Below are 14,233 nucleotides of genomic sequence, written 5' to 3'. Positions count from 1 at the left end.
CTCACCTCTATTTCATCCCCCTACAGATTCTTACTAATTTATGTATCTTAATTCAGTCAAGGAATAAATTGATTTGACAAAGCCAAGATGTTGTCATCATAACCAATGGTTCCATCCCTCCTATGTGGGAAAAGGAACCTGGAATAATTCAAAAGCCAGTAGAGGTAGAAAAAAACGAGGATGAAAGGAAGCTGGGACAAGACAAGAGCCAGAGAGAATGATTTCCTCTGTCAGGGAGGCACTTTATATTGAACAATTGCTCTATTAAGTGCTGATGGCTGTTCCCAGGTGAAAGCTAGAGTACCCACCCACAGCACTAAGTGGCTTCGCACTGTGCTTTTCCATTTTATAGATGGAATGACTACTTTCAGACATGAAATATTACCCAGATCATTAGCAAGCATTAAAAATGCAAGCAGGATTCTCAAAAATGACATGAGAAGGAGCCCATTAGGGGAAATGTCACCAGTTTGCCAGAGGAAAGAGATACTTTCCACAGACAATATTACTTGCCTACAAAAAATGGTTGCATCCAACTTTAAACTCTGAACATGACTACTCCATTTCCACTGGGTCCTTTTGGAAAAGAGGATGGAAAAGGTAAGCCAAATTACTTACTACCTGGTTTTCACTGGCTAGAGGATCTGCTTCACAAAAAGACAGGAGGTTGGGGAAGTAGATGGCACAGTGGATAGAACACTGGTGCTGAAGTCAGGAGGACCCGAGTTCAAATCTGACCTCAGACACTTAATATTTCCTAGCTATGTGACTCTCAGCAAGGCACAACCCCAACTGGCTCAGACAAAAGAAAAAAAAAAAGAAAAGAAATACAAGAGGTTACTGTGCAAAGTAGTATTAAAAATACCATGTTCTTGAACAGAAGTAACTGTGATGGAGACTGGTTCAGCCTTGCAAAAATGGATGTTTTTGCCAGCTCAAAACAAATTTGCAGCCAACCTATTCTCCCTGCAAGATGTGTAACAGGAATCAAATGAAACAAAACCAACCATCTTTATTGCCTGGCACTCATCCAAAATTGATGACAAAAGATGAATGGCAAAACTGGTTCAATTGTCTTAGGAGTCTTAGTACTGTTTGGAATCTAAAACTGTTACTTGATGTGAAGATCAACAAATCAGAGATCTTATTATTATTATGTTATGTATATTATAGTATAATAATATTATTAGATCTGAAAGGACTGTTGCAGGTCACCTTCTTATTTAAAGGGTTTATTTTATAACCCCAAGACATAGCACACATAGGCAGGTGTTTAATAAATATTTATTGATTGATCCAGTCTAGCCTTTCTTTAAAGGAAAAATAAAAAGATGAGGAAACAGAAACCTGGAGAGACTAAGTTATTTGCTCAAGATTATACAATGACTCTTTCTTAGGACTGGTGAGAATTGTTCACATGATTGTCTATCACCCTCTTGTACAAAGGCACGGTGGCCTCATGTCTGTGGAGTTAGATCTGGGCTCAAGAACAAACTCTGAAACACCCAGATTGAGACCCTGGGCCATCTTAACAAAAAAACCTTCCAAACAGATCTAGAAAATATATCACCCTGAAGTCTGATGGAAAAATACAAGGAAAAGAAAATCACCAAGACTCACAGGTTGGCACAGGGAAACAGGGAAATCTTTGGACACTAAGAATGAGGGTCTATTCAGGACTGTGCACAGAGCACTCCAATGCAAGGTAGAGGCTGGGCACCAGGGGAAAAGACACAGATTCATACTGGGGCAGGAACAGGGCCATCAGGAAGTTTTGTCACCCACTAACCAGTTCCAGGTCACAGAACCAGGCCCTGGGTGATGTGTGGAGAGAGGAACAAGAAGTAGCAATCCGGTGGCTCAGATCCCAGGAGCAGAACAGCATCTCAGTTCCAATGTCTAGGTTAGTCTGAAGCCTACAAAGGAATAACCAGGGCAAGAATGACAGACCAAAGGGGATTCTGTAGCTTTGTCAATTAGAACCAGCAGGATTTCCTACAGTCCTGCTGTAGTAATGTCTTGCTGCGCAGACCCAAAGCCAGGTAAGGAACTTGCAGAGCTCAGATCAGGGGGACAGTGATTGGACAACTTTCCAAGTATTGTCCAATCTTGTACAAAAGACAATTTACTAAGTATTAATCATTTACACATCCCCAGCCTGGGCTGTCCCCAAAACCCTACACACAAATTGTACAAGGAATTGGAAAGTTCTGAGCCAAAGTATTTCTGGCAGCATCTGTGCATGAGCCATTACCAATGCTGTGTCTTCAGAACCAAGGGTGCGGTGAAGTCAGGTGATGTAACACTGGCAAGTACTGCCAGATACACCTCAGATTCATTACATTTGATTTTGAATTAATTTTTGGTCATTGCATTCAGAAAACTTTTACTGTTGCCAAATCTTGGGAGACATCCACATTCAGTTACACTCCATATGGGTGATGATCCACAGTTTAGGAAGCTTTGGACTAAATGATGTCCCAGTTCTAAATCTCCCCTGAGTTTGAATCCTGGCCTTGTTACTTCTGGCCCGAGTGACTCTGAACAAAATGCTTATCCTCTCTGGACTTCTATGCTGGGTGTTATTTGTAGAATGATGTCTTTAAGGTCTCTTCTTTTTTAAAATCTTCCCTAGCATATAATAAATAATTAATAGAAGCTTGCCAAACTGTCACTTTTCACTGCATGAAGGTCTCCAAAGCACAGCTGTAAGTGGTTCCTAACAATAGCTAAATTATTTGAAGAACTAAACTGTACAGAGTTGGAAGAATCAGAGCACACAAAAATATAGGCCAGTAAACAGCTAATTGTAACTTAAAATTAAAGGCAGATACTAAGTATAGATTAATGAGTTGCAAATAAAGAGTATGTGTATTTGGGAAAATGGTTATGAGTTGAAGCAGATGGATATTATATAATGTAGGGCATTCTCTTTACAATGAATAAAACCTGGATTAAAAAACAACAACAAAACTTAATGATGGTGTAGAGCTGATTCTAGGCTTTCAGGAGCCATTCTCCTGGAGTACAATTCCACTAAATTGGAAAAGCATTTACCATAGGTCTAATGACCTGCCCAGGCCAGTTAAGTACCAATCTAACTAAGTCCATCTAGGCTATCTGCTAGGTGAATTTCTTCTCCTTCCAGCCACACTTCAGCAATTCTGAAAAACTAAACTTTCAGAAAAGTTTTGCAGTTAGTGAGAGTAGGATCCACACTCTAAAAATCACTGATGCTTGAAGTATTGAAATAACAGAAATAAAAAGGAGGTCACTCCTTAACACATTATATTTAGTGACACTCTCCTCCATAATGCTGTTTTAGAGATTCTGACTCATATATGGACAAGGACTAAGGGTGCTTGCTATCCAATAATGACTGCCACTACCTCTTCTAAGTTAGGAATTAAGTGAAAGATTTGCTAACCTAGATAAGATTTAACAAGCAAGAAAGGAAATCTAAAAACCCAAGGCCAAGCTTAGTTGTAAAGTTATAACAAAAACTCAGCTTTTCAATTATTTTCTTAAAAGCAGTTAGTCAACAAGATTTATGAAGCACCTACTATGTGCTGGGCACTGGGCTAAGCTTTAGGGAGACAAAGAAAGGCAAAAGACAGCCCCTACCCTCAAGGAATTCATAGTTTAATGGAACATCTCAAATGTTCATCAACTGGGAACTGGACAAAATAAACCTGAATACATGTTTGTAAGAAAATATTATTGTACCATAAGAAATAATAAGAAGAATTCAAAGAATCATAAGAAAAATTTATACAGATTCCTCAAAAAACTCTACACTACTCCTTGAGTTCACTTATTTTTCTAATTTTCTTCAAATCTGTCTTCATTATTCAATTGAGCCTGCTTTCTCCCAAGTTACCAATCATCTTTTATTGACCCATCTGAGGACCTTCTCTCAGTCCTCATTCTTCTTGGGCTTTTTGAATTGCTTGATAACTATTGACCACTCTCCTGGATTTTCATGGCACTACAACACTCTCTTTCTTGGTTCTCATCTGCCTGTCCCCTTCTCAGTTCTCTTTTGCTAGATTTTCATCCCTGTCAGGATTCTACTTCTAGAGGATGGATGGGCTGTCTATCATCAGCCCTTTTCTCTTTTTTTCATTACATCATCTTTCATGGTGCTTTCATAATATCCCACTGGTTGATTAAGAACACTATACAGATCAACCCCTAGATCTCTAGGGGTAGCCCCTAGATTTCTCTTCCAAGCTCCTCACTCATCATAACTTCCTAATGGAGATTTCAAACAGGATGCTCCACAGACATCTCAAACTAAACATATTAAAAACAGAGTTCACACAACTTTAAAATGTTTAGGAGCATCAATCAATGCAATGACCAATAACAATTCCAGCTAACTCATGAGGAAATATCTTGCCCACTTCTTGTCAGAGAAATGGTAAATTGAGAGTAATATCTGTTTTTTGCTGGGGACATGGCGATTACGGGAATTTGTTTTGCCTTTTGTTGTATCCCTAATGCTTAGCATGAAGCCTGGCACATGGTTGGTGCTTAATAAACTTTTGTTGACTTGGTTACTCTTGCATTACCTTCATTAAAAAAGTGAAAAGAGCTAAGTTTTAAAACATCTAGAAATAGGGGTGAATAAGTGGTATTATTCTGAAGTAAGTAAACCCTGCCTTAACAAAAGAACCTAATTAATTCTGGTATGTTCTCTGTGTACTTCTCATAGCACTGGCTTTGCTGCACTTTTGGGACGTGATTCAAATGGTTTTCAAGATTTAGAAAAGTGACCTCAAAAGCAATTTGCTGAAAAAAAAAAAATAATACCGCTGTATATGTTCTAATCAAGTAGCATTCCTGACTCTCCCTTAAAAAATGTCATTATTTAATGCTTTTTGTTTTTATACAAGTTGTTTCAGAAAATACCAACTTTCCTAACAAAACCGTCAAACACAATCTCTTTGAGTGAACTATCCAACAATGAATAAAGTTCATTCTGCCCCAATGAGAAAAAGTGAAGAGTCCAGAATGACTCTGAGATTTCTAGCTCAAGAATTTAGGAGGTGAAGAAAGTTTAGGGCATTATCATTCTCATCTTACAGATGAGCAAACCAAGATTAAGATAAATTAAGGAACTGGAATAAGGTCATGCAGCTGGAAGCACCAAAACTGGGATATGAAGGCCAGGTCTTACACTCTGTTATATCCTGACAGAAAACTACAGACTGAGTCTCTGGAAAACCAAATGGGAAAAACCATTTCAAGATTGACAGAAGTATTCACATTTTTAACTATAAGTAATTATGTCCGTGGATGGGAAATCAGCCAGAAACCTAATGGTTCTCTGTCCAATCTCACATGCTGAGGACATAGTCACAGCACTACACTCCCATTTTATATGTCCCTCCTCTCCAATTCCCCAGTTTTCCCAGATGAATGCTGAAAGTTAGTCAGCAAATAAGATGCAAAGTATTTGTTCATTTCCCAGATATCCCTCTTTTTCTACAGGCACACTGAACAGTCATTTCCTTCACTTTCTGTGACTTTTCATCAGCTTCAGTTCCCCCACTGATGGCACAATTCCTGCTGTACAACATTTTCACATGTTTTTGAAAGTGGCTTTCAGACTCTCTGGATAAAGGTTGATAACATCTAAAGGCAACCTGAGGACATCTGAAAAATCCCTGGACTAAGACTTGGGTTTGACTCTTAGCTTCATTACTTAATGGTTATATAATCTTAAGACAACAAGATAGTCAACCTCTTTGAGCGTCAATATTTTATCACTAACAGCATATTAACAAATAAGTTATTGTCCAAATTTGCAAAAACACTTAGTGGAGAAAAACTCCAGATATGATGCTGAGAGCTCACTTTTATGTAGGATTTTAAAATTCCAAATCAAATTTTTTACCAAAACCCTGAGGTAAGTGATATAAGTATAGGAATCCCATTTCATAGAAAAGAAACTAAGGGTCAGAGAGAGGAAAGAGCCCATCTGTAGTCACATGGTAATCATCAGAGCTAAGACCTGAACCTCGGTCCTCTGGGTTCCAGTTTGCCAGGCTCCTAATACAAAAGATGCCTCACTTCCTAATTCTTTTAATTCATAAAGGCAAAAGTAGCTGACAACAACATGCTGACAAACTGATACACCGAACAAAGAAGTTTCTGGGCAAAGGAAAGTTTGATGAAAAGCCTCTTTACTCTCTGAGATGACTCATTGATTTGAGCAAAATTAACATAACCTCACAGGCATTGTCAAGTCTATTTCCTTTATGGATTCTGGGGGAGAATTCTTTCCCATGTTATAAAACCCAGTATTGTTTTCATGTCTTAAATGACATAAAAATGTATATGCCTACTCCAGTATTCCTATTCCAGTGTCTAAGACTTCTTATCCAGCCCAAGTAAATTTCTTTGTGGCTACATCCATTACCACCATAGAGGAAAGACCCAAAACAAAACAACACTATGTATCCTCTCAAAGGATAACTTTTACTTGCTACAAGTTGGCATAAAAATTCACCAGAAATAGAGTAGACCTCTGTGGTTTTTGAGCTTGAGGTGAAAAGGGTGGGATGAAGAATGTGAGATTTGAAGATGCAATCAAAATATCCTTGGTAGATACTTTCAAATCTAACAAAGATACCCTGGAGCTCTGTAAAGATATTTCCAGATTAGGTTAAAGACATCAAATTATGGAATTATGGATCTGTCAGTGGGGCCCAGAGGAAATGTGCAGCCTTGCTGATAAGCTTCCACGTGGACTTGAGGGTACTTCCTCTGTGAAGCACTAAAATGCTTTTATGTTCTGGGATTAAAACAGGAAGACAGTCAGGAATCCTTATTTTTAAGGGGAAAGAAGGGATCAGTTGAGAACAGTTCCAAAAGTTCGGCTCTTCAGTTAAGAATGCTTTGAGGGTTGACCTCACAGAAGACACTGACCACACAATCCCCACCAAGCCTTTCCTTGCTACAACACAGGAAGAAGCTTCTGAATTCAAGAGATATCACTCATCTGATATTGGAGTATTTCTTAGATTCCTTAGAGAAGGAAAAGGAATGGGGGAAAGGGCCTAGAATTCTAAGAGGGAGATATCACAGAAACCAAGAATCCATTTTACAGATGAGAAATCTGACACTCAGAGGCCAGTAACTGGGTCACAATCACAGAACTACTAGGTGATACTGAGTATCACTAGGTCTCAAATACTATCTTTAAGATTCCCAGTATGGCTGCATAGTGCTCCTTCCACTACTACTAGTATATTTATATAGCATTTTAAGATTTACAAAACACTTTGTACCTGTTTTCTTATTAGATCCTGACAACCTACTCTGATCCTCATTTTACAAATGAGGAAATTGAAGTAAACAAGGTTTAAGTGACTTGTTCAGGGTCTCACCACCAATTAAGTATTGGAGGCTAGATTTGAACTCCAGTCTTGATTCTAAGCCCATCATTTTTTTTTTTTTTTTTTTTTTTGGTCTCAGCCTCTGTAATCTTTCCCCAACTTGCCTATGCAATCTAGCCCTGGAAGTGGGTTAAGAAAAGACCAAACCAAAAGATATGAACAGATAATTTTTAGATGAAGAAATTAAAATCATTTATAGTAATAGGAAAAAATGTTCTAAATCATTATTAATCAGAGAAGTGAAAATTCAGACAACTCTGAGATACCACTGAAAAAATAATGATGAATGTTGCAGGGGACGTGGAAAAAATAACACTGTTACATTGTTGGTGGAGTTGTGAAATGATCCATTCTGGAGAGCAATTTGGAACTATGCCCAAAGAGCTAATTATTAAACTGTTCATACCCTTTGATCCAGCAGTCTGCATCAAACTATTAGGTCTGTATCCCAAAGAGCTCATTAAAAAGGGAAAAGGGCTTACATGTGCAAAAATGTTTGTAGCAGCCCTTTTTCAGTAGCAAGGAAATGGAAATTGAATGAATGACCATCAGTTGGGGAATGGTTGAATAAGTCATGATATATGAATGTTATGGAATATTATTGTTCTATAAGAAATGATCAAGATTTCAGAGAGGCCTGAAGAGACTTATGTGAACTGAGGCTAAGTAAAGTTAGCAGAACCAAGAGAACATTGTACACAGCAATTACAAGATGATGTGATAATCAAGCCTGATGGGCTTAGTGCTTTTTTAACAGCAAGATGATTCGGTTTCAATGACCCTGTGATGGAGAGAGCCATCTCACTCAGAGAGAGGACTGTGGGAACTGAGTATGGATCACAACATAGTATTCTCACTTTTTTTGTTCTTGTTCGCTTGCTTTTTTTTCTTCTCATTTTTTTCTTTTTGATCTGATTTTATGTGTGTGTGTGTATGCAGTATAATTGTGGAAATATGTAGAGAGGAATTGTACATGTTAAATAATGTATATTTTGCACATACATATATTGGATTACTTGCCCTGTAGGGTAGGTGGGAGGAAGAAATGGGGAAAAAAATTTGGAACAAGGTTTTGCAAGGCTAAATATTAAAAATTATCTATACGTATGTTTGGAAAATAAAAAAACTTTAATTAAAAAAAGAAAGAAAAGACGAAGAAAAGAACCATGGGAGCTGTACTCTAATACCTAAAAGTTATCATCCAGAAAAGGAAGAAGGCCCAGACTGCCTGCTCCTGAAGGAAGAGCCAGAATTCACAAATGGGAATCAAAAGGAAGCAGACCTTGAGCTATTCCATGAAGTAATCTTCCAACAATTAGCACTCTCCATTCTTTCCCTTTTACACTAGAGTCGTAGAAAAACAGCTTATAAAATCCAAGAATGAAATGTGCCCCATTCCTCAACTTTAGAATCACCTGTTGCCATATAAAGAAAGTTGGAAGCTTATAGTACAGCTTGCTTTCAAAAGATAAAATAGATAACTTTTATTAAAATGAAGCTTCTGCATAAACAAAGTTAATGCACCTAAGAAGGGAAAAAACTGAATAGTAAAAACAAAAACAAAAACCCCAATAACCTGTATAACATTTGTCTCGTATGCAAGATGAATAAACAATGAATAAATATATATTCTTACATAACTAATAGCCATTCCCCAATAGATAAGCTATCAAAAGAAATGAACAGTTCTCAAAAGTAATATTCATAAACATATTAAAAAAAAATATTCCAAGTCACTGAGAAACACAAATCAAAACCTCCCTGAGGTTTCACTTTACCCTCTGTGAATTGAAAAAGATGACCAAAAATGCAATAGTCAATGTTGAAGAGACTGTAGGATGACAGGTTGTGATCTGGTACAATCATTTTGGTAAGAAATTTACCATTAGGCAAATAAAGTGACTAAAATATCCATATTCTTTGACCCAAAGATTTTCTTAGTGAGTTTATTTTATCCACTGCACTTTCTGTGATAGCCAGAATTGGAAATAAAATAGATGTTCATCAAATGGTGAATGGGTAAACAAATTGTGGTAAATGAATGTAATAGAATATTATTGTGCATACTGGAATATTATAATCTTATAATGTGCATAATGGAATATTACAAATTACTTTCTTGGGGACAGCTAGGTGGTATAGTTCATAGAGTGGGGGACTTGAAGCCAGGAAGATTCCTCTTCTTGAGTTCAAATCTGGCCTGATACTTCCTAGCTTTCTGACCTCAGAAAGTCTCTTAACTCTGTCTCAGTTTCCTCATTTGTAAAATGAGCTGGAGAAGAAAATCCTAAATGTGGAGTTAGACATGATTGAAACGACTTAATAATAAAGAGGAAAGATTAATGTGATGAAGATATAGAGAAGCGTGATCTTACATGAAGTGATGCAGAGTAAAGTAAGCGGAAGGGCAGTTAGGTGGTACAGTGGATAGACTTAAGACTTTCAGCTTACTAGCTGTGTGACCCTGGGCAAGTCACTTAATCCAAATTGCCTCAAAAGAGGCAAAAAAAAAAATAATCAAAAGTGGGTTTAACAAAATTTATAAAGATCAAGTAGGACTTGAAAGAATAGATATGAGAGGACACTTCCAACTCAATCATGGAACCAAGAAGTCCACAGATGTTGCACATAGAATACATTCTCAGACTTCTTTCAAGTATGGATCAATTGTATTGATTTTCTCCCCTCCTTTTCCTCTCTATATCTCCCTCCCTCTCCCCCTCTCCTTTTTAATTGCCTAAGTTAACAAATACAGGTAAATGACTCATCATACACAGGACCCCAAGTCAAGACCTTTTTAGACCATTATAATATAAAGCATCTTACTAAGTAGGTATTTTGATTGATGATACCCAAAAAGGAAAAAAATCTTAAGATTTAGAAGTAAATCCATCCGGGGAAATAAATTGTTTAAATCACAGTGGCTGTTAAAAAAAAGAAAAGAAAAGAAAAACGGCAGCCAAAAAAAAAATAAAAAATCCTACAAGGTTTCAATCTGCTAGCCAACCTAACATATTTAATAAACAAAGTTTTTTCTAAGTGATTTTAAGAACAAAAACTGCCTACAGCTAAACAACACATAGTGCTCTAACAAACCAGTCAAGCCTGCCTTCTTGCTTTCATATTCACCAGTCTCTCTCCCACAAAATTGCCCTTTATGGATGACATTAGACGCTTCCAATCTCCCAAGCCACATTTCTCCTGTTTGAATCAGAACTCAAGGCCCTAGTAATCAGAAATTCTCCCCGCCTTCCATATTAACAAAGTGCCTATCCCTTTTAGTCAAATCTTCTTCCAACACCTCATTATGGTGTGAGATGACCCGAGTTCTTGAGGGCTATGGGCAGAGCACAAAAAGCTCAGGCATGTCCTAGTGGAAAATCTCAATATAAGAAGTCGAGGGAGAGCCTGTGGATCTATGATAAAGTTTAGGAAGGCCTTCCCCCAGCAGGAAGGCCTTCTGGGATCTCTCATAACCTTAGTCCTTGCTCTCATAACCTCTTCTCTGGATGATCCCAATAGTCTCTGAATTGTACCCAATACTTGCATCCAGCATCTCCTTTTACCACTTTACCCTCACACAGATAAAAAACCGTAACCTAAATTGATGCACAAGCCTGAACCCGGCACTCTCATGCCAAGAAGCTTCAGAGTAAATCCATTATACAAAACAGCACCTTCTCCCCAGTAATATGTATTCTCTGGAGGGCTTTTTGCTATTCCCCAAACATGACATTCCACTTGCCACTTCCAAGCAGTGCCCCATACCTGGAATATTCTCCCTTTTCACTGCCACTAACTCTTGGAACTCCTTTCAAGGAAAAGCTGCCTCCTTCAAAAGGCCTTTCTTTGTCCTTATTCACCCTGATTGTTACAGAGTACTCCCTAGACTCCTAATCATTGTATATTTTAAAATTATACATCCTGTATTATCTGTGAAAATGTTTACTGTAGATTGTAAGCATCTTCTTTCTTACCTTTGGATCCCTAATCCTCAGCAAAATCCTGGCAAAAAAGACACTGGTTGATTGGCCAAAAGGCATTTTTCAGCCACTGTAATTCTAAGACTCTCTTCAAATAAGGGGGCTGTAATCTCTTTTAATAAGATGGTCCCCCTGCCCTGACAGAAATCTCCAGTCCCTCCAGTACAAGCTCTCAGTACATGCAGGCTCTAAATTTAATGAGAAAAGAACCCCTATCTCATCTTTGTTTAGTACCCTTTGGTGGCTCGCTGGGGAGCTAAGCAATCTTCACTCACAATACCAGGCCTGTCAGTGGGGAAACCACTTAGCTAGGGGTTCATAGTCTCTGACCTCCATCCACCCTAATACAGCCACTTTGAAAAGTTGCCTTGCTTTAAGCCAAGAAAGGAAGTAGCGGCTGATCTTCCTGTGTGATCATGTTTCATACACAGAACAATAGTCCCTGAAGAACTGTTGTTTTTTGTTTTTCTCTAAGGTTGGGGTCCCCGCCCTATGGTGAGATGCACATGACACAGCAAAATGCTGCCATGCCACACACATCTGCACAGGGAGTGTCTGTGCTCTGAGGGCTAGTGACATCTCTTGAGAAATTGCAATACAGTAAGAGCAGTAGAGAAACTGGGTGGAAGCCCACCAAGCACAGTAGAGTCTGAATGATCTGTTTGGCAGATTTCCTGGCAAATGGTTCAAGTGTTGTGTAAAACCCACTGAGCTCCACCCTGACCCGGAAGAGCAACTAGACAGAGACTATTATATAAAAAGCAAGGGAACCAGCTGGTCCCAGCAAAAAGACAAGTTCTTAGCCAGAGTTTCTCAGTCTTCTAATGAAGGAGACATTGGACCACTTGAAAGTCTTTCCTTCCTATTTTCAAAAAACTTAGAAAAATGGGATATGATAATAGCTAATAAAAGCTAACATTTACATGACTTTATAATGACTATCTTATTTGATCCTTACAACAACTCAGGGAGGTGGGTTCCATTTTTATTCACATTTTACAATTAAGTAAATGGAGGCAAACAGAGATGAAGTGATTAGCCTGGTCACACAATTAGTAAGTGTCTGAAGGCCTGTGGTGTTTCTGACTCTAACCACTGAATCACTCAGTTGTCTTCGAAACTCTTTAAAATCAAGTCATTGTGCTCACTTTTACACGATCATTTAAAATTTGTTTCCCTCTGAACACCTTTCTTGGGTCTCTCCTCCCAGCAGTCCGATTCTCATCATATCCCAACCACCATCTCCAGTGAGATATTTTTGACCAGGCCCTGTGCTAAGCTCTGGGGGTGCGAAGAAAGGCAAAAACGGAGCCCCAGCACCCAAGAAGCTAAAGCTCAAAGAGAAGACACAGCAAGTAAATATTGAGCATTTATCGCGCACCTGCTAAGTGCCAGCGATAAGGATACAGAGAAAGCTAAAACCACTGCCCTGGCCCACAAGGGGCAAGTTTTACAGGAGGAGACATTTATCAGGCGCCTGAGACGCGCCTGGCCCGGAGCCCAGCACTGCTCCATCCGAACTCGCACCTAGGAAGTTTCTCCAGTGCCCGGAGAAAGCGGGGCGCCGAGAAGTTCGGTGACTGGGCCAAGGTCACACGGCCCTTGGGGCTCCCGCTCAGCACTGCACCCCACCCCCGGCACCCAGGAGGACTGTAGGAGGGCGGTGAGAAAGGCCGAGGGCGGGGAGCCGGACCTGACCTCCCTACCCAAGGCGGGAGTCATCCCTCGGGCAGCCCCTGCCTCCGGCGCCGGACAACTCGGCTCGGCTCCTGCGGAAGGGCTGTGGGGCAAGGTGTTCCCGGCAAGCTCGCCTCTTCCCCTGCAGGCGGCCCACCGACATGCCGGCTCCCAGCCCCAGAGCGCGCAGCCCGAGGCCTTCTCCCCCCAATCCCGCCGCGGCCCCCAACCAGCAGAACCACGCGCGCACGCGCGCTGCCTCCCTTCCTCCCCCGCCCCCTCGGAACGCTCCACTCCGCTCCCCACCTCCCCCGCCCCCTCCGAACGCTCTCCTCCAGCCCGCCCCCTCCCCTCGGGAAACTGCCCCTCCCCCCTCTCGCTTCGGTGGGGGTCCCCCCTTTCCCCACACACAACTGCCCCTTCCTGCCCCTCCCCCGCCGACTTCTGAGGCCCCTCTCAACAGGCGCGACTGTCTTCCCTCTTTAGACTCCATGCCCCTCACCTGCCATGTCCCGGGCCCCGCCGCAGAGGGAGGCGCATCACTGCCGGACGAAGGCCGGGGACGGCACCTCGGAGCAGACAAAGGGCGCCGCCATGTTGGAGCCGGGCGGAACCGACCTCGCAGTGTTTCCCACGGCCGCCGCTTCCGGCCGGCCGGCAAGCAGATAAGGCGCATGCGCCGTGTCCCAACCTCGACCCTCTGGAACCCTGGGGAATTTAGGGGAAAGAGGACCGACCAGGAATCACGTGGAGGCCGCCTCTGGGCGCTGCCATGACACCTGGGCCGAGCCGGGGCTGGAGCGGTACTCATAAGTTCGAAAGTCATATCCCAAATATGGCGACCTCCTCTCCCCTCCTTTTCACCCCTCCAGCGTATAACCAGACACAGTTACAAATTTAATTAAATTCAAAAAGTGCTGACGCTGTGCCAGACGCTGCATTAGACGCTAAAGAAACTGACAAAAGTCGGTCCCTTCCCTCAAGACACTTATAGTCTGCTGCTACAATTTGTACAAGGTCGTGTAACAGACACTGGCCCGGATGCTGAGGAAACTGACAAAAATGGGTCTCTGCTCCCAAGACACTTATAGTTGCCGCTGCAACTTGTACAAGGCTGTGTGACAGACACTGGCCCGGATGCTGAGGAAACTGACAAAAGTCGGTCCC

General features: G+C 40.9%; 1 protein-coding gene across 3 annotated transcripts in view; it reads right to left on the bottom strand.

The window, feature by feature from the left end:
* ZBTB17 (zinc finger and BTB domain containing 17) overlaps window positions 1–13,710 on the bottom strand; it is a 49,707-nt gene extending 35,997 nt beyond the window's left edge. For all 3 annotated transcript variants that reach the window (XM_031962791.1, XM_031962792.1, XM_031962794.1), the window contains exon 1: window positions 13,569–13,710. In XM_031962791.1, coding sequence (XP_031818651.1) covers window positions 13,569–13,575 — 7 coding nt within the window. In that variant the 5' untranslated portion in view covers window positions 13,576–13,710. The remainder of the gene's footprint in view (window positions 1–13,568) is intronic.
* Between the last annotated feature and the right edge of the window lie 523 nt (window positions 13,711–14,233).

This window comes from Sarcophilus harrisii, chromosome 3, assembly GCF_902635505.1.
Source record: "Sarcophilus harrisii chromosome 3, mSarHar1.11, whole genome shotgun sequence".
NCBI lineage: Eukaryota > Metazoa > Chordata > Mammalia > Dasyuromorphia > Dasyuridae > Sarcophilus > Sarcophilus harrisii.
This window is presented reverse-complemented; position numbering and strand designations above follow the sequence as displayed.